Here is a 19,029-nt window from a genome sequence, read left to right on the forward strand (position 1 = left end):
ATGTGTGCACTCTATGCAGGAGATTCATTAAAACTTGTGCAGGGGTCTTGATGAATTTCCCCCTTGTACATTTCATATACATACATAAGAAAAACCTTAACATACCTCTACATTAAATTAAAAGCATAGTGAGGTGCAGAATGGGTCCACAGGTCACTATGACTGGCCCATTATTAATCAGATGTTAAAGATTCACAATACATTCGTGCATGAGTCCTAAGGGAACTTAAAAGGGCGACAGTATTTGGCCATTTACAATGCATTCGGAAAGTCTTCAGACACTTTCACTATTTTAACATTTTGCTATGTTGCAGACTTGCGCTTATTTCAAAATACATGTTTTCCCCATCATTCTGCAATCAATACCTCATAACCTCAAATGTTAGAAATCTTTGTTAATTTATTGAAAAAGAAAAACTAAAATATTGTATTGACATAAGTATTCAGACCCTTTACTCAGTACTTAGTTAAAGCACCTTTGGCAGCAATTACAGCCTCATTTCTTCTTGGGTATTAGACCACAAGGTTTAGATTTGGAGATTTTCTGCCATTCTTCTCTGCAAATCCTCTCAGGTTGGATGGAAGCCATCGGTGGAAGCCATTTTCAGGTCTCTCCAGAAACGTTCAGTTTGGTTCAAGTCAGGGCTCTGGTTGGGCCACTCAAGGTCATTCACAGAGTTGTCCCTATGTGTTGTCTTGGCAGTGTGCTTAGTGTCATAAGTGGAGAGTTATCAAAACCTGTGTAGAGGAAGAGTGGTACAGTTGCCCATGGCAACCAATCAAATCGCTTTTTTCATTTTTTAAATGGCCTCTAAAAAAATGAAAGAAGCAATCTGATTGGTTGCTATGGACAACTGCACCACTAACAGAGTTGTTGATAATCATCCCCAAATGTCTTCTTTGGAGCTCAACCAGATTGACCATAGGGTTCTTGGTCACTTCTCTTACCAAGACGCTTCTCCTCCAATTACTTAGTTTGGCAGGTGGCCAGCTCTGGGAAGCTAGGTCTAGATCCTGGTTGTTTCAAACATCTTCTATTATGGAAATATGGAGGTCACTGAACTCTACAGGCAGTTCTTTCCTACTCATTGCTTGGTTTTTGTTCTGATATTCAATGTCAGATGTGAGACCTTTGATAGGGCTATTTCCATACAAAATTTAAGTTTTCATTTTTTATAAATTGTAAAAAAAAAATCTAAAATTTAGTTTTTACATTTTCATCATCAGGTAATGAATGTAGACTAATGGGGGGAAATTAGAATTTTTTTTATTTCATCACAAGGACTCAACATAAAATGAAAATTGAAGACTTCCCAAATCCATTGTATAAAATATGAAATTAAAATAAATGCTAAAATTATTTTCCAAAAATATCCACAAAAGGAATATGATAATTAAAGGGGAACTACTGAAAATTGAATTAACTTTATTTAAAATTCTTTCAATATAATTTCAGTATCGTACTATTGTTTTCAATTAACTTATTTTTAATTCATTACCAACATGTCAGTTTCATTGATTTTTTTCTAAAGGAAGACAAATAATTTTTGGTGTCGGTACTGTAGTTTCCCACTAATTATAAAGTGTAAAATAATTTTTTTACATGGTCCTGTGACCAAAAAACAAAATTGTCTCCATAAAGAGGGAGAAAACAAACTCAGAGGAACAAACAGAAGTACAAAACAACAAAAACAAGCAAAACAAAACCCTTGAAAACAAACAAAATGATAATTGCTTAATTCAACAAAAGAGCAGATAGACAAACAGGAAAAGCAGCAGATCATGTGTCTTACTGGTTGGATCGGGTTGAAACATAGATGAAATATCTTGCAGGAGATTGTTGGTTTGGAATCAAATAAAGTAGATATTGTGCCTTGTGGTTGTGTAACTTAGTAGACAACACTTGTGGTTGAGCATAGAGTGGTTGTGTTGTGTTGCTGTATTTACCTGGGGGTTCTCTGCCAGCCGTGGCATTGAAGAAGCTCTCACAGACGCTGGACGTTCCAGCATCTCCACTGGGGTGTAGCTGTCTCGGCTAGGGAGTTGCTCCCTGCTAAACTTTCTAACCTCTGGCTCCTGGAAATAAAGATACAGCCAGCTCGTGGGACCAGCTTTCCATTTCACATATTGTTTCCATTACCTGGTAGAAAAATGATCTCCATTCTGGTAGACAGCCACCCACTTCAGGGTCTGTGCCAGATATTCCATGATTAAAGTCACTAGCTAATATAGCCTACGGCACATTGTTACTGTGTGCACCAAGCAGGAACAATTTATAAATCTTATTTAATTCTAATTGTCCACTGCAGCGAGCTGGAGAGAGCTCACAACTATTGTCCACCTTCATGGATTATTCCCAAATGGAATTGTATGTAAGACTTAAAGGGGTACTCTGCCTATAGACATCTTATCCCCTATCCAAAGGATAGGGGATAAGATGTCTGATAACAGAAGTCCCGCTGCTGGGGACCCCCGTGATCTCAGCTGCGGCACCCCACATATCCGGTGCACAGAGCGAACTTTGCACTGTGCCGCATGACTGTCAAGGTGGAGCGGAGGCTCGTGATGTCACGGTCATGCCCCACTGGTAACATCACGCCCACACCCCTTCAATGCATGTCTACGCCCTCTCCTGTAGACTTGCATTGAGGGGGTGTGGGCGTGACGTCACGAGTGGGGCGTGACTTTGATGTCACAAGCCTCTGCCTCTGCACCCGGCGATCTAAACGAATGCCGGTTGCAGCAGGGAGATAACGGGGTCCCGCCACTGGATAGGGGATAAGATGTCTAGGGGCGGAGTACCCCTTTAAAATGCATCCAGTTACTGTTTCTCAAATGTGTCATTTTGATTTGGGGTCATTCCATTTGAGGTGTTTTTATTAACATTTATTGGGTTTCCTCTGTTTGCTTTTGATGTTAATCCTGTGTATGCAATTGTATGGTGAATCAGTATTTTTCACAGTAATGTTGGTATGTATATCTGGATGGATCATTTGAAGAATTTAAGTCACCATTTTGGAGACTATAAAGAGAATGTCCAACTTTGAGCACAATTTTTATGAGGTATTTCAGTGACCCCAAAATCTTGGTATAATGCTGGTGCTGTAAAAAAAAAATAGCTACACTCACCTGCCCCCAGTCCCTCACAGGTCCTGCAGCAACTCCTGCTTGGCTTCTTCTGGTTTCCTAATGCTCGTCTCTTCTTCTCACTTTCAGGATGAGAGGTCAGTGTAGGACCTGCCCACTTAGGCATCCCCAATGCTCATCTCTTCTTGATTCTGAGACAAGAGGTCGGTGCAGGACCTGCCTGCACCGCCAATCACTTGCCTTTGTGGCGGCCACTGATTGGCTAAGTGGACAGATCCTGCTCTATCTTGAAAGCAGAAAGAAGAGACAAGCATCGGGGGGCAAAAGGTACCAAATGGGTGTTGCAGAGTTACCTTATTGTTCTACAGCCCCAGTATTATATGAAGATTACTTCTGGAATACTTTTTTAAAATGTATCTATAGAATAAATCTACATATAAATTTGAGTAACATTGCGCATACATTACTTAACCTATCTTGTACTGATCCTGAGTTATAGTTTGTATAATAATGCAGAACTACGTTCATAATTTTGAAGGCTTGGGACCTGAAATGTTTTATCAGTCTCTACTGTTCAATGTCTGATCCGAGCTGATCTGGTGATTTGTATTCTAGGAAATGTTGTCTTTCCACAAGACACTGTAAGGTAATCTGATGTTAAGAATGGTAGCTATACTACTGCTTTGTAGGATCTCATATTAACTGTTCAAGATATTTCTAGTAATATTTTTTTGTACTTATTATGTAAAATACAACAATATAAATTAACTGCTCCATAGTGTTCATAAGTGGACATACAATTAGCAGTATTACTTTGCAGTGTCTTGGGCAATGACATTACATGGTGGTTACTTTGATCAATAGAAGAAGCCTTTAAATTTTCATCATAGGTATACCTCAACTATGAGAAACCTAATGAGAAAAAAAATCTAAAAAATCACATTGTCTGATTTTTAAAGAATTTATTTGCAAATTATGGTTGAAAATAAGTATTTGGTCAATAACAAATGTTCATCTCATTACTTTGTTATATACCCTTTGTTGGCAATGACAGAGGTCAAACGTTTTCTGTAAGTCTACACAAGATTTTCACACACTGTTGCTGGTATTTTGGCCCATTCCTCCATACAGATCTCCTCTAAAGCAGTGATGTTTTTGGGCTGTCGCTGGGCAACACAGAGTTTCCACTCCCTCCAAAGATTTTATATTTGGTTGAGATCTGGAGACTGGCTAGGCCAATCCAGGACCTTGAAATGCTCCTTACGAAGCCACTTCTTTGTTGCCCGGGCGGTGTGTTCGGGATCATTGTCATGCTGAAAGACCCAGCCACATTTAATCTTCAATGCCCTTGCTGATAGAAGGAGGTTTTCACTCAAAATCTCACAATACATGGCCCCATTCATTCTTTCCTTTACATCAGTTGTCCTGGTCCCTTTGCTTAAAAACAGCCCCAAAGCATGATGTTTCCATCCTTCATAGTAGTTATGGTGTTCTTTGGATGCAACTCAGCATTCTTTCTCCTCCAAACACGATGAGTTGATTTTTACCAAAAAGTTCTACTTTGGTTTCATCTGACCATATGACATTCTCCCAATACTCTTCTGGATCATCCAAATGCTCTCTAGCAAACTTCAGATGAGCCCGGACAAGTACTGGCTTAAGCAGGGGGACATGTCTGGTACTGTATGATTTGAGTCTCTGGCAATGTAGTGTGTTACTGATCATAACCTTTGTTACTTTGGTCCCAGCTCTCTGCATGTCATTCATTAGGTCCCCCCGTGTGGTTCTGGCATTTTTGCTCACTGTTCTTGTGATCATTTTGACACCACTGGGTGAGATCTTGTGTAGAGCCCCAGATCGAGGGAGATTATGGTCTTGTATGTCTTCCATTTTCTAATAATTGCTCCCATAGTTGATTTCTTCACACCAAGCTGCTTGCCTATTGCACATTCATTCTTTCCAGCCTGGTGCAGGTCTACAATTTTGTTTCTAGTGCCCTTTGACAGCTCTTTGGTCTTGGCCATAGTGGAGTTTGGAGTTTGACTGTTTGAGGTTGTGGACAGGTGTCTTTTATACTGACATCAAGTTCAAACAGGTGCCATTAATACAGGTAGGAGGACAGAGGAGACTCTTAAAGAAGAAGTTACAGGTCTGTGAGAGCCAGAAATCTTGCTTGTTTGTAGGTGAACAAATACTTATTTTACCGAGGAATTTACCAAATAATTCATTCGAAATCCTACATTGTGATTTCCTCTATTCTTTCCCCCCATTCTGTCTCTCATAGTTGAAGTGTACCTATGATGAAAATTACAGGCCTCCTTTTAAGTGGGAGAACTTTCACAATTGGTGGCTGACTAAATACAGTACTTTTTTCCCCAATGTATTTTTTATAGTTTGGTCATTTTCCCACGTGTTGATACCAAGTATGTTTATTGTTACGCCGAGCGCTCCGGGTCCCCGCTCCTCCCCGGAGCGCTCGCTTCACTCTCCCCGCTGCAGCGCTCCGGTCACATCCTCTGACCCGGGGCGCTGCGATTCCGCTGCCAGCCGGGATGCGATTCGCGATGCGGGTAGCGCCCGCTCGCGATGCGCACCCCGGCTCCCGTACCTTACTCGCTCTCCGTCTGTTCTGTCCCGGCGCGCGCGGCCCCGCTCCCTAGGGCGCGCGCGCGCCGGGTCTCTGCGATTTAAAGGGCCACTGCGCCGCTGATTGGCGCAGTGGTTCCAATTAGTGTGTTCACCTGTGCACTTCCCTATATCACCTCACTTCCCCTGCACTCCCTTGCCGGATCTTGTTGCCATTGTGCCAGTGAAAGCGTTCCTTGTGTGTTCCTAGCCTGTGTTCCAGACCTTCTGCCGTTGCCCCTGACTACGATCCTTGCTGCCTGCCCCGACCTTCTGCTACGTCCGACCTTGCTTCTGCCTACTCCCTTGTACCGCGCCTATCTTCAGCAGCCAGAGAGGTGAGCCGTTGCTAGTGGATACGACCTGGTCACTACCGCCGCAGCAAGACCATCCCGCTTTGCGGCGGGCTCTGGTGAAAACCAGTAGTGGCTTAGAACCGGTCCACTAGCACGGTCCACGCCAATCCCTCTCTGGCACAGAGGATCCACTACCTGCCAGCCGGCATCGTGACAGTAGATCCGGCCATGGATCCCGCTGAAGTTCCTCTGCCAGTTGTCGCTGACCTCACCACGGTGGTCGCCCAGCAGTCACAACAGATAGCGCAACAAGGCCAACAGCTGTCTCAACTGACCGTTATGCTACAACAGTTACTACCACAGCTTCAGCAGTCATCTCCTCCGCCAGCTCCTGCACCTCCTCCGCAGCGAGTGGCCGCTCCTGGGCTACGCCTATCCTTGCCGGATAAATTTGATGGGGACTCTAAGTTTTGCCGTGGCTTTCTTTCCCAATGTTCCCTGCATCTGGAGATGATGTCGGACCTGTTTCCCACTGAAAGGTCTAAGGTGGCTTTCGTAGTCAGCCTTCTGTCCGGAAAAGCCCTGTCATGGGCCACACCGCTCTGGGACCGCAATGACCCCGTCACTGCCTCTGTACACTCCTTCTTCTCGGAAATCCGAAGTGTCTTTGAGGAACCTGCCCGAGCATCTTCTGCTGAGACTGCCCTGTTGAACCTGGTCCAGGGTAATTCTTCCGTTGGCGAGTATGCCGTACAATTCCGTACTCTTGCTTCAGAATTGTCCTGGAATAATGAGGCCCTCTGCGCGACCTTCAAAAAAGGCCTATCCAGCAACATTAAAGATGTTCTGGCCGCACGAGAAATTCCTGCTAATCTACATGAACTTATTCACCTAGCCACTCGCATTGACATGCGTTTTTCCGAAAGGCGTCAGGAGCTCCGCCAAGATATGGACTCTGTTCGCACGAGGCGTTTCTTCTCTTCGGCTCCTCTCTCCTCTGGTCCCCTGCAACCTGTTCCTGTGCCTCCCGCCATGGAGGCTATGCAGGTCGACCGGTCTCGTCTGACACCTCAAGAGAGGACACGACGCCGTATGGAGAACCTCTGCCTGTACTGTGCTAGTACCGAACACTTCCTGAGGGATTGTCCTATCCGTCCTCCCCGCCTGGAAAGACGTACGCTGACTCCGCACAAAGGCGAGACAGTCCTTGATGTCTACTCTGCTTCTCCACGTCTTACTGTGCCTGTGCGGATGTCTGCCTCTGCCTTCTCCTTCTCTACTGTGGCCTTCTTGGACTCTGGATCTGCAGGAAATTTTATTTTGGCCTCTCTCGTCAACAGGTTCAACATCCCGGTGACCAGTCTCGCCAGACCCCTCTACATCAATTGTGTAAATAATGAAAGATTGGACTGTACCATACGTTTCCGCACGGAGCCCCTTCTTATGAGCATCGGATCTCATCACGAGAGGATTGAACTTTTGGTCCTCCCCAATTGCACCTCGGAAATTCTCCTTGGACTTCCCTGGCTTCAACTTCATTCCCCAACCTTGGATTGGTCCACTGGGGAGATCAAGAGTTGGGGGTCCTCTTGTTCCAAGAACTGTCTAAAACCGGTTCCCAGTAACCCTTGCCGTAACTCTGTGGTTCCTCCAGTAACCGGTCTCCCTAAGGCCTATATGGACTTCGCGGATGTTTTCTGCAAAAAACAAGCTGAGACTCTACCTCCTCACAGGCCTTATGATTGTCCTATCGACCTCCTCCCGGGCACTACTCCACCCCGGGGCAGAATTTATCCTCTCTCTGCCCCAGAGACTCTTGCCATGTCTGAATACGTCCAGGAGAATCTAAAAAAGGGCTTTATCCGTAAATCCTCCTCTCCTGCCGTAGCCGGATTTTTCTTTGTGTCCAAAAAAGATGGCTCCCTACGTCCTTGCATTGACTACCGCGGTCTTAATAAAATCACGGTTAAGAACCGCTACCCCTTACCCCTCATCTCTGAACTCTTTGATCGCCTCCAAGGTGCCCACATCTTTACTAAATTGGACTTAAGAGGCGCCTATAACCTCATCCGCATCAGAGAGGGGGATGAGTGGAAAACGGCATTTAACACCAGAGATGGACACTTTGAGTATCTGGTCATGCCCTTTGGCCTGTGCAACGCCCCTGCCGTCTTCCAAGACTTTGTCAATGAAATTTTTCGTGATCTGTTATACTCCTGTGTTGTTGTATATCTGGACGATATCCTAATTTTTTCTGCCAATCTAGAAGAACACCGCCAGCATGTCCGTATGGTTCTTCAGAGACTTCGTGACAATCAACTCTATGCCAAAATTGAGAAATGTCTGTTTGAATGCCAATCTCTTCCTTTTCTAGGATATTTGGTCTCTGGCCAGGGACTACAGATGGATCCAGACAAACTCTCTGCCGTCTTAGATTGGCCACGCCCCTCCGGACTCCGTGCTATCCAACGCTTTTTGGGGTTCGCCAATTATTACAGGCAATTTATTCCACATTTTTCTACCATTGTGGCTCCTATCGTGGCTTTAACCAAAAAAAATGCTGATCCCAAGTCCTGGCCTCCTCAAGCAGAAGACGCCTTTAAACGACTCAAGTCTGCCTTTTCTTCGGCTCCCGTCCTCTCCAGACCTGACCCTTCCAAACCCTTCCTATTGGAGGTTGATGCCTCCTCAGTGGGAGCTGGAGCTGTTCTTCTACAAAAAAATTCCTCCGGGCATGCTGTCACTTGTGGTTTTTTCTCTAGGACCTTCTCTCCAGCGGAGAGGAACTACTCCATCGGGGATCGAGAGCTTCTAGCCATTAAATTAGCACTTGAGGAATGGAGGCATCTGCTGGAGGGATCAAGTTTTCCTGTTATTATCTACACCGACCACAAGAACCTCTCCTACCTCCAGTCTGCCCAACGGCTGAATCCTCGCCAGGCCCGGTGGTCTCTGTTCTTTGCCCGATTTAATTTTGAGATTCACTTTCGTCCTGCCGATAAGAACATTAGGGCCGATGCTCTCTCCCGTTCCTCGGATGCCTCAGAAGTTGAACTCTCTCCGCAACACATCATTCCACCTGACTGCCTGATCTCCACTTCTCCTGCCTCCATCAGGCAGACTCCTCCAGGAAAGACCTTTGTTTCTCCACGCCAACGCCTCGGAATCCTCAAATGGGGTCACTCCTCCCATCTCGCAGGTCATGCGGGCATCAAGAAATCTGTGCAACTCATCTCCCGCTTCTATTGGTGGCCGACTCTGGAGACGGATGTTGTGGACTTTGTGCGAGCCTGCACTATCTGTGCCCGGGATAAGACTCCTCGCCAGAAGCCCGCTGGTTTTCTTCATCCTCTGCCTGTCCCCGAACAGCCTTGGTCTCTGATTGGTATGGATTTTATTACTGATTTACCCCCTTCCCGTGGCAACACTGTTATTTGGGTGGTCGTTGATCGATTCTCCAAAATGGCACATTTCATCCCTCTTCCTGGTCTTCCTTCTGCGCCTCAGTTGGCTAAACAATTTTTTGTACACATTTTTCGTCTTCACGGGTTGCCTACGCAGATTGTCTCGGATAGAGGTGTCCAATTCGTGTCTAAATTCTGGAGGGCTCTCTGTAAACAACTCAAGATTAAATTAAATTTTTCTTCTGCATATCATCCCCAGTCCAATGGACAAGTAGAAAGAATTAACCAGATCTTGGGTGATTATTTGCGACATTTTGTTTCCTCCCGCCAGGATGACTGGGCAGATCTCCTCCCATGGGCCGAATTCTCGTATAACTTCAGGGTCTCTGAATCTTCCTCCAAATCCCCATTTTTCGTGGTGTACGGCCGTCACCCTCTTCCCCCCCTCCCTACTCCCTTGCCCTCTGGTCTGCCCGCTGTGGATGAAATTTCTCGTGACCTTTCCATCATATGGAGAGAGACCCAAAATTCTCTCTTACAGGCTTCATCACGCATGAAGAAGTTCGCGGATAAGAAAAGAAGAGCTCCTCCCGTTTTTTCCCCTGGAGACAAGGTATGGCTCTCCGCTAAATATGTCCGCTTCCGTGTCCCTAGCTACAAGTTGGGACCACGCTATCTTGGTCCTTTCAAAATTTTGTGTCAAATTAATCCTGTCTCTTATAAACTTCTTCTTCCTCCTTCTCTTCGTATCCCTAATGCCTTTCACGTCTCTCTTCTCAAACCACTCATCCTCAACCGTTTTTCTCCCAAATCTGTTCCTCCCACTCCTGTTTCCGGCTCCTCGGACATCTTCTCTGTCAAAGAGATCTTAGCTTCCAAAAAGGTCAGAGGGAAAACTTTTTTTTTAGTGGACTGGGAGGGTTGTGGTCCTGAAGAGAGATCCTGGGAACCTGAGGACAACATCCTAGACAAAAGTCTGCTCCTCAGGTTCTCAGGCTCTAAGAAGAGGGGGAGACCCAAGGGGGGGGGGTACTGTTACGCCGAGCGCTCCGGGTCCCCGCTCCTCCCCGGAGCGCTCGCTTCACTCTCCCCGCTGCAGCGCTCCGGTCACATCCTCTGACCCGGGGCGCTGCGATTCCGCTGCCAGCCGGGATGCGATTCGCGATGCGGGTAGCGCCCGCTCGCGATGCGCACCCCGGCTCCCGTACCTTACTCGCTCTCCGTCTGTTCTGTCCCGGCGCGCGCGGCCCCGCTCCCTAGGGCGCGCGCGCGCCGGGTCTCTGCGATTTAAAGGGCCACTGCGCCGCTGATTGGCGCAGTGGTTCCAATTAGTGTGTTCACCTGTGCACTTCCCTATATCACCTCACTTCCCCTGCACTCCCTTGCCGGATCTTGTTGCCATTGTGCCAGTGAAAGCGTTCCTTGTGTGTTCCTAGCCTGTGTTCCAGACCTTCTGCCATTGCCCCTGACTACGATCCTTGCTGCCTGCCCCGACCTTCTGCTACGTCCGACCTTGCTTCTGCCTACTCCCTTGTACCGCGCCTATCTTCAGCAGCCAGAGAGGTGAGCCGTTGCTAGTGGATACGACCTGGTCACTACCGCCGCAGCAAGACCATCCCGCTTTGCGGCGGGCTCTGGTGAAAACCAGTAGTGGCTTAGAACCGGTCCACTAGCACGGTCCACGCCAATCCCTCTCTGGCACAGAGGATCCACTACCTGCCAGCCGGCATCGTGACATTTATGTTTATTTTTGTTTACATTACTTTATTTAAATAACAAAACTCAACTTTTATTATGGGAGGGGCTTATTCACTTTTATAAGCACTTTTTTCCCCTCATTATTTTATAGTCCCTATAGTGGACTATTACATGTTATGCCATAGAATCAATGCTCTGCTTATACAGGCTGCCAAGGCTGTTTGTATATTAAAAGTTTTGTTTTAACAGTGTGGAGGCAGTTGAGGGCCCTTCGACCTTCATGTCAGCTGCTCAGGACCCCACAATCATGCCAAGGAGGTCTTGATCAGCCCCCTGAGTTAGCTGGTAACAACATTTTTTTATTTTAGAGGCCGGAATTAACTGTGATCACGTCATCTGAAGGGTTAATGCTGATCAATCACACTGATGTCCAGCATTAATGGCAAGTTTTGGCTGCTGATAGCAGCCAGTACTCCCCTGGTATAAAGCATGCTGCCCTTTTGAGCACGCTTTATACACCCCACCCCGCGACCAGGGTGCACATGTATACCCTGTGTTGTTAAGGTGACAGAGATTGGTGGGGGTCTCAGCACTAAGTTTGTCTGACACATCAAAAGTTTTTAGAAATGACAGTAACATCTTAACGTGGGTGAGACCTTAACTATTACGGTGTTGTCTTAAGATAGACATTTCTCACCAGGATAGGTGATAAGTGTCTGAGATCGCTAGGAGTCTAAACACTGACCTAACCATCTAACCATCATGTAAAAGAAGGGTGTCTCCATTTGAATGGGCAAAGGTCTAGCATGCTTATTGACATTAAATTTCTATAGGACCAATGGAGATAGCCAAGTACAATTTAAATATGGCAGATATTTAATAGAGTGGCCAAGTGAATGCTTTTCTGCCATTTTACATTACATGTCTACATTATATGTAATAGATTTGCATATTTGGCAGTCTTTAAGTAGTAAAGAAGTGATATTTAATATAAGGTTATGCAATGGGTAGTGCTGAGTGGTCATTTTACCCTGACGGTTGAACCCTTCTGTGTGTGCATGGAGGCACTCAACAAAATGCTTGAGACTTGAAGACACACAGTGCAATGACACTGCAACAGGGACACACTTCAGCACTAATACCCTATGGTGTGGACAAAGCTGTACACTGCAGTGACCAGGCAGAATCAATGAGCTGACAACATGTTTCACATTGAGAGACTTAATATACTTCCATTCTTGTTGCAGACATGACAACTATGTACCAGGTGATAACATACTAGTGACAAAACATCTGGCACCAAACACATCAACATACTGCAAATTGTGGATGAGTACATCTCATGATATTATAATGTGGCATGTCTAGCATAATCTCATAACACATTCAAGATGTAATTCATGCAAGATACAAAACAAGACATTTCACATGTATTAAGAATACGTATAATTGTTAGAAATGCTGTCAATTAAAGGGTTACAGAGATTCTGAACCAAGGACCAGTTGTAATGGTGATATTGATACTGTTTAAATTACGAGGGTCTGACTTCTCTAGCAACCAATGAAACAACTATGCAAATAGTTTGGGGGAAAAGATTTCCTATCGACAGCTTGTATGCAACACCTTGTGTCTTTATGGTTACAGTCTACAAAACAAACTCTATATAGTAAGGTGCTGAAGTCCTATTCCCTTCTATCTATCCTTTATTAACATACATTCTAATGATAAGAATAAAGAACTAATCAGATGGAAAGAAGTATGACTGCAGGATCTACATAGGGTGTTTGTAGTCTGTTGCCATGGAAACACCTTGGTCTGCAAGGGGATTTCTAATTAAAACTATTTGCAATCTTGTTTCATATTTTATTTTAGATGTATTGGGGAAATAAAAACAGCACTTCAGGTTGGGTGTGGTTCTGCAGCTTAGTTCCATGTAAGTGAATGAAGCCAAGTTGTAATACCACACACAACCCAATGACAGTTGTGGTGCTGTTTTAGAAGAAATTTGCTCTGCTTTTCTATTCCTGGATAAAAATGAATGATCAATCTCCATGCTCTGGGATCTTGGCTAAAGGAGTGGAAAGAAAAACTGGTATAGGAGAGAAAAACACTTGCTTACACAAAGTCTCCCTTCACCATCACTTATTGCAACATTAGCCAATGTTCTGTGCTTTTTTTTTTTACTATAACCCAATGTGTCAGAAGTATATGTACCATTTGGGAGTTGTAGCAGACCTAAAGGCTTTATTAGAGGAGCAGACTGCTGCCTTATACGAGTGCTGATCGACAATGTAGAAATCAATGCTCATTTAAAGTGCCCTTCAAATGGGTCAAAAATTCATGAAGAGCCCATTTGAGTGGCTCTTCCACCATTGTTTACATGGGGAGATGTGCTGACAATGAACAATGATTTTTAATCCAACAGTCAACAAATGAATGTTTTTGGTCCATCAGCCAATCATTGGGTCTATTACAAGGGGCAATTGTTGACCAGTCTGGCTATTAATCTCCCCATTTAATACAGCCCTCACTCATTTATAGCTTTCTATTTTCAAGGTTGTTACTCTTTTAGAAAGATAATAGGGCAGATTGTCTTAAACTTAGCATACACTTAGATAAGACAGTCTAAGGATGCCCAAATTTTTGTCACGTTTTCTGTTTTACACTAACTATTAGTTGGCTTAGTTTGCGCTATGAATCTATTGAAAAAGTTTAGTCCAAATGTGGATTTTGAATTTAAAGGGGTACGCCACTGGCCAACATTCGGAACATTTAGTTCCGAACGCTGTGTGGGCGCGCTGCGGGGGTCGACCATGCCCCCTCATGACATCAAACCACGCCCCCTCAATGCAAGTCTATGGGAGGTTGTGTGGCATGATTGCACGAGGGGAGTGGTTCCCCCGCAGTGCGCACACAGCGTTCGGAACTAAATGTTCCAAATGCTGGCCAGTGGAGTACTCCTTTAAGGCCAAGCTCCTGCAAGTTTAGCCATTCTCCTTTCTCATAAAGACACATCTCCTTGTTGCATGAGCTTTAAAAAAGTGTCTACACTAAATAATACATTTGTGTAAAATGAGAGGTGCAATTTTTTTTTCTGGCACACAGCTCCAAATAACCTGCTTCTTTTAGTCATAGAATAGAAAGGACATGTCATTGAGACACGTTAAAAAGTATACATTGATGAGGATTCAGGCGCTGATACCCCCCACTAATCGGTAGGATGAACGGGAAGAAATGCTCAGCTGAGTGCTGTTTTTCACAGCTGTTCGCTGAAGATGGGCCCATAGACTTTCCATGGAGGTCACAGCGTACACAGCAGGGAGTAAAAGCACCAAGCTGAGCGCTTCTCTCCATTCTAGTGATCATCTAAGAACCTGGACCTCCACTAGAGAAACCTTTTGACATATCTCTTTGATATGTTTTCTGAAATGACATTAAAACTATAAAGGTGTATTCCAGCATTTTTTTTTCTTTAAATAAATATGCCCAGGTTGTTTGCTATAAAAAAAAAATAAATAAGAAAAAAAAAAACCTTTACTTACTTCCCATGCTCCGCTGGTGCCTCCGGGATCACTGCTCCGGTCCCTGGTACAATTCTGCCTGCAGCAGTGTCCTGCATTAGCAAGTGATTGGCTGAGCAGCAATGTGATCTATTGATTAGTGACCTGGCCTTCTTCCTGGTGCTGGGGCTCAATGTGATGCCGCTCAGCCAATCACTGACTGAGGTGGGACACCGCTGTGGACTGCAACCATTGGCACCAGAAGGTGGATCATACCAGAGACAAGAGAAGCAATACCAGAGGCAACAGGTATAAAAAGTTTTTTTTTTTTTTTTTTTGTTAAAGCAGACAGCCTGGGCATCTTTATATTGGAAAAAAAAATTCCGCCAGATAACTCCTTTAAGTTAAAAATACAAGTCACATGCAGAAAGCTCCATTGTTCCCCAATGTTGACTGCAGAATGGTATCATTTCTAGCTTAAAGGGGCCCGTAATCACAGCCAGAGCAAATGGGACTAGAAGAGGATGGCTCACCACCCAGGGGACTACATACGTGCCATAGGGGACACCTTTCAAATTTATTATGTTAACCATCAATGTCGGCAGGAACGTCTTTCTGGGATGGTGAGGAAGAAGATTTTACAATATATAACATGTTGTCATGGGACATATATAGTAAAATCTGATGACAGGTTCCCTTTAATGTGTATGCTGGGGATTTGGAGCTCTGTATCATTAAAAAAAAAAAAAACACCTAAATTCTTTAAAGATATAAAAAATTTATGCAAAATATAAAAGCTTTTTAGATAAAAAAAAAATAATTCACGGTGTTCACGGGTGAACGGCTGTGCACACTTGGCTTTTTGTGTTGGTAAAGCCTAATAAATACACATTGACCGTGTCATCTCCCACTCTTTACATGCCCAGATGCTCCTGAAACCTGTCAGGTTATCATTAAAGCCCAGAATAACAAAGTTAATGGGACGCCCTGACTCTAACTCTAAAAGCTATGTTTACCAGAGACAGCTGCTCTTCAAAGTCTTCATCATCTCTGTCCAGACACGGTGGTTGAAATATTTCTTCAGGGGACAAGGGACTGAGTGACGGGAAGGCGCCCCTAAAAAGACAGGCCACGTGACTCCGAGCAGTTAAACAGATCCGCCTCTGTAGCTACGTCTATTATTACTATGTGATAGATATACTGCTACACAGCTAACTCACAGGCCCGACAGAGTATCCTGCTGGAGGTACGGTAATGCTTTGGCATTGGATAAGATCTCCTCGGGTAATGATGATGCTTCCATTCTCTGAAACATTGGCGCATTTTTCTGTTTAGAAAAAAACAATTATTTTGATTATTCAAAGATAGGGCAATCAACCCAGACCCAGAATGGTAATATAGATAATAGTGCAGTTTTACTGTATTCATGTCCTGAAAATAATGCTTCATCTGTAAACATAGTGCCTTAGAGTCTTATTAAGGTTGCACTAAATCTATATTTAAAGGGCTAGAAAGTTAAACAGATTTGTAAATGACTTCTATTAAAAAATCTTTACCCTTCCAGGACTTATTAGCAGCTGTATGCTACAGAGGAAATTCTTTTCTTTTTGAATGTATTTTTCTAGAGTGCATCAGGAACTGTCCAGAGCAGGAGAAAATCCACATAGCAAACCTATGCTGCTCTGGATAGTTCCTGACACGGACAGAGGTGTCAACAGAAAGCACTGTGGACAAGACAAAAAAGAAATTCCAAAAGAAAAGAATTTCGTCTGTAGCAAACAGCTGCTAATAATTACTGGAAGGGGTTTAAATAGAAATAATTTACAAATCTGTTTAACTTTCTGGCACCAGTTGATTTAAAAAAAAAAAAAATGTTTCCTACCGGAGTACCCCTTTAAGTACTTGCTGCAAAGCATGAATTGATTCCAAGCTCTAAATTGGTTAAACTTTTATTTTTAAAGGGGGCAGCCCATAATAAGGCAAAGAGGGGGTTCATCTGCTTGGGATGTGCTAGAATGCTCTACCTGTCCATGTTTTAAAGGGGTACTCCGGTGGAAAAAAAAATTATAAATCAACTGGTGTCAGAAAGATATACAGATTTGTAAATGACTTTTCTTCCAGCCTTCCAGCCTCATCAGCTGCTGTATGCTTCAGATGAAGTTGTGTGGTTCTTTTCCAAATCCTTGTGTTACACTATGCGCTCCGGCCTCACATGCTGACCGTGAGCGCATGGTCTCCTTACCTTCTGCTGCCGACGGGGCTGGGACTTGCATCGCATGCAAGCCCCAGTCCATCACTCTCCGGGTGTTTCTCCTGCCTCTGCCTCCACCTCTCTGCTCCAGTGCGTGTGTCCCCGTCCCTTAGGGCGTGCACGCACCGGAGCTTTGAGATTTAAAGGGACAGTACGCGCATTAGTGTAACCACCTGTGGCTTGTTTATAAATTCCTCCACCCTCTTCATTTCTCTGCTGGATCTTTGTTGCCTTGTGCCCATGAGAAAGCGTTCCATTGTATTGCCTTGCCGTGTACTAGATCTCCTGCTCTTGTGACTTTACCTTGCTCCTCTGTCGCCTGCCTACTGAACTCCTGCTACGTCCTGACTACGCTACTGTGCCGCCTGCCCTGACCTACTGCTATCCAGACTATGAGTTGCATCATCCCTCCTGTGCCTCGCATCTCCTCAGCCGCCTGTGTGGTCGAGCCGTGCCAGGGTAGCGACCTGGGTGTCGCCTGCAGCTGCAAGCCCATCCTGCTTTGCGGCAGGCTCTGGTGAAGACCAGCGGCACCTTAGACTCCGCTCCCTGGTACGGTCCGAGTCATCTGCCACACAGGTCCAGCGGATCCACATACACCAGAGTTCCTGTCTTCAGAAACGTGAGTGTTACACCTTGTAGTAAACCTTGCCTGCTCCAGACAGTTCCTGACATGGACAGAGGTGGCAGCAGAGGGCACTGTGGTCAGACCAGAAAGACTACACAACTTCCTCTGAAGCAGATGAGAAGTAGTGAAAGGATTAAGATTTGCAAATAGAAGTAATTTACAAATATGCATAACTTTCTGGCAGCAGTTGCTTTGAAAATATTTCTTCCTCCAGAATACCCCTTTAATTGTATGCAAATGAACTCTCCTCCAGAAGATGGACCACTGTCTCTTTAGTGCCACCTATTGGAGAAGCCTTCCCAGTAAATCAGTGTCTAACCCAGTGTTTCCTATTCAGTGTACCTTCAGTTGTTGCAAATATATATTGGTTAAATAATTTGTATATTTATGGGTGAAAAAATGCTCTCGCTGCAGCTATTGCCTATGTGTCTCTGTGAGAAGACCAAATACAGGAAGGGAGGGTGGGAAAAGCAGGGCTCTGTGCAGGTTCCTGCTGTGTGAGCCGGGGGCATGTCACAGAGCCTCACTGCACAGAGCCCTGCTTGTCCTTAGTGTACAGATCCCTGCTTGTCCTCAGTGCACAGAGCCCTGCTTGTCCTTAGTGTACAGAGCCCTGCTTGTCCTTAGTGTACAGATCCCTGCTTGTCCTCAGTGCACAGAGCCCTGCTTGTCCTCAGTGTACAGAGCCCTGCTTGTCCTCAGTGTACAGAGCCCTGCTTGTCCTCAGTGCACAGAGCCCTGCCTGTGCTCAGTGTACAGAGCCCTGCTTGACCTCAATGCACAGAGCCATGCTTGTCCACAGTGTACAGAGCCCTGCTTGTCCTCAGTGTACAGAGCCCGCTTGTCCTCAGTGTACAGAGCCTTGCATGTTTCCCTACACTTCCTTTATTTGCTCTCCTCAACGAGACACATAGGCAATAGCCACAGGGATACAAATATACACATTTTTTAACCAATGAAAATGACAAACATACATATGATGTTATTTTCTACATTATAAAGGTTTTTGACAAATGACAAGTACACTTTAAACTGATTATGTATAGTCTTTGCATGGCTTCACATATGACCATACTTGTTTAAGCATATAAAAGAAACAGCAGCCTTTACATCCCTCCATTCGTGTTCTCTAAGTACACATATAATTACTCATCTAGCCGTACACATGCAGGTTTCCCAGAGGCCTTGCCATGTTGAGACAATTTCTCACCTGTTCCTCCAGCTGTTGTCTCTGTTTCTTTGCTTTACTCTGCTTATAATAGTCCATGATCATCATAGCAGCATAAATCTTGCCCACGGTCAGGTCAGTGGCTGGAAGAAACAGTTCAAAAGTCATCACTGACAAGTGTAAAATTATTATATCGCACTTGTATTGGGATTCCCTGTGTAGCCAGGTCACTGGACCTCTGATAGTCTAATCATTACAAGTAAATCACGATCAAAGAAACACTGCACTAATATATCATCTATTTATGGAATATACAGTCATGGCCATAAATGTTGGCACCCCTGAAATAAAAAATGATGTATTTCGAGCAG

At 44.7% G+C, this 19,029-nt stretch overlaps 1 protein-coding gene across 1 annotated transcript in view; it reads right to left on the reverse strand.

The window, feature by feature from the left end:
* The window catches only part of CACNA1E (calcium voltage-gated channel subunit alpha1 E), an 877,957-nt gene that overhangs the window by 16,055 nt on the left and 842,873 nt on the right, over window positions 1-19,029 (reverse strand). Inside the window, exons 43-45 of the mRNA XM_056531933.1 lie at window positions 18,701-18,801; window positions 15,832-15,938; window positions 15,628-15,727 (exon numbers count right to left, since the gene is read on the reverse strand). Of these exons, the coding sequence (XP_056387908.1) occupies window positions 15,628-15,727; window positions 15,832-15,938; window positions 18,701-18,801 (308 nt within the window). The remainder of the gene's footprint in view (window positions 1-15,627; window positions 15,728-15,831; window positions 15,939-18,700; window positions 18,802-19,029) is intronic.

The sequence above is a fragment of the Hyla sarda genome, chromosome 7 (assembly GCF_029499605.1).
Source record: "Hyla sarda isolate aHylSar1 chromosome 7, aHylSar1.hap1, whole genome shotgun sequence".
Lineage (NCBI taxonomy): Eukaryota > Metazoa > Chordata > Amphibia > Anura > Hylidae > Hyla > Hyla sarda.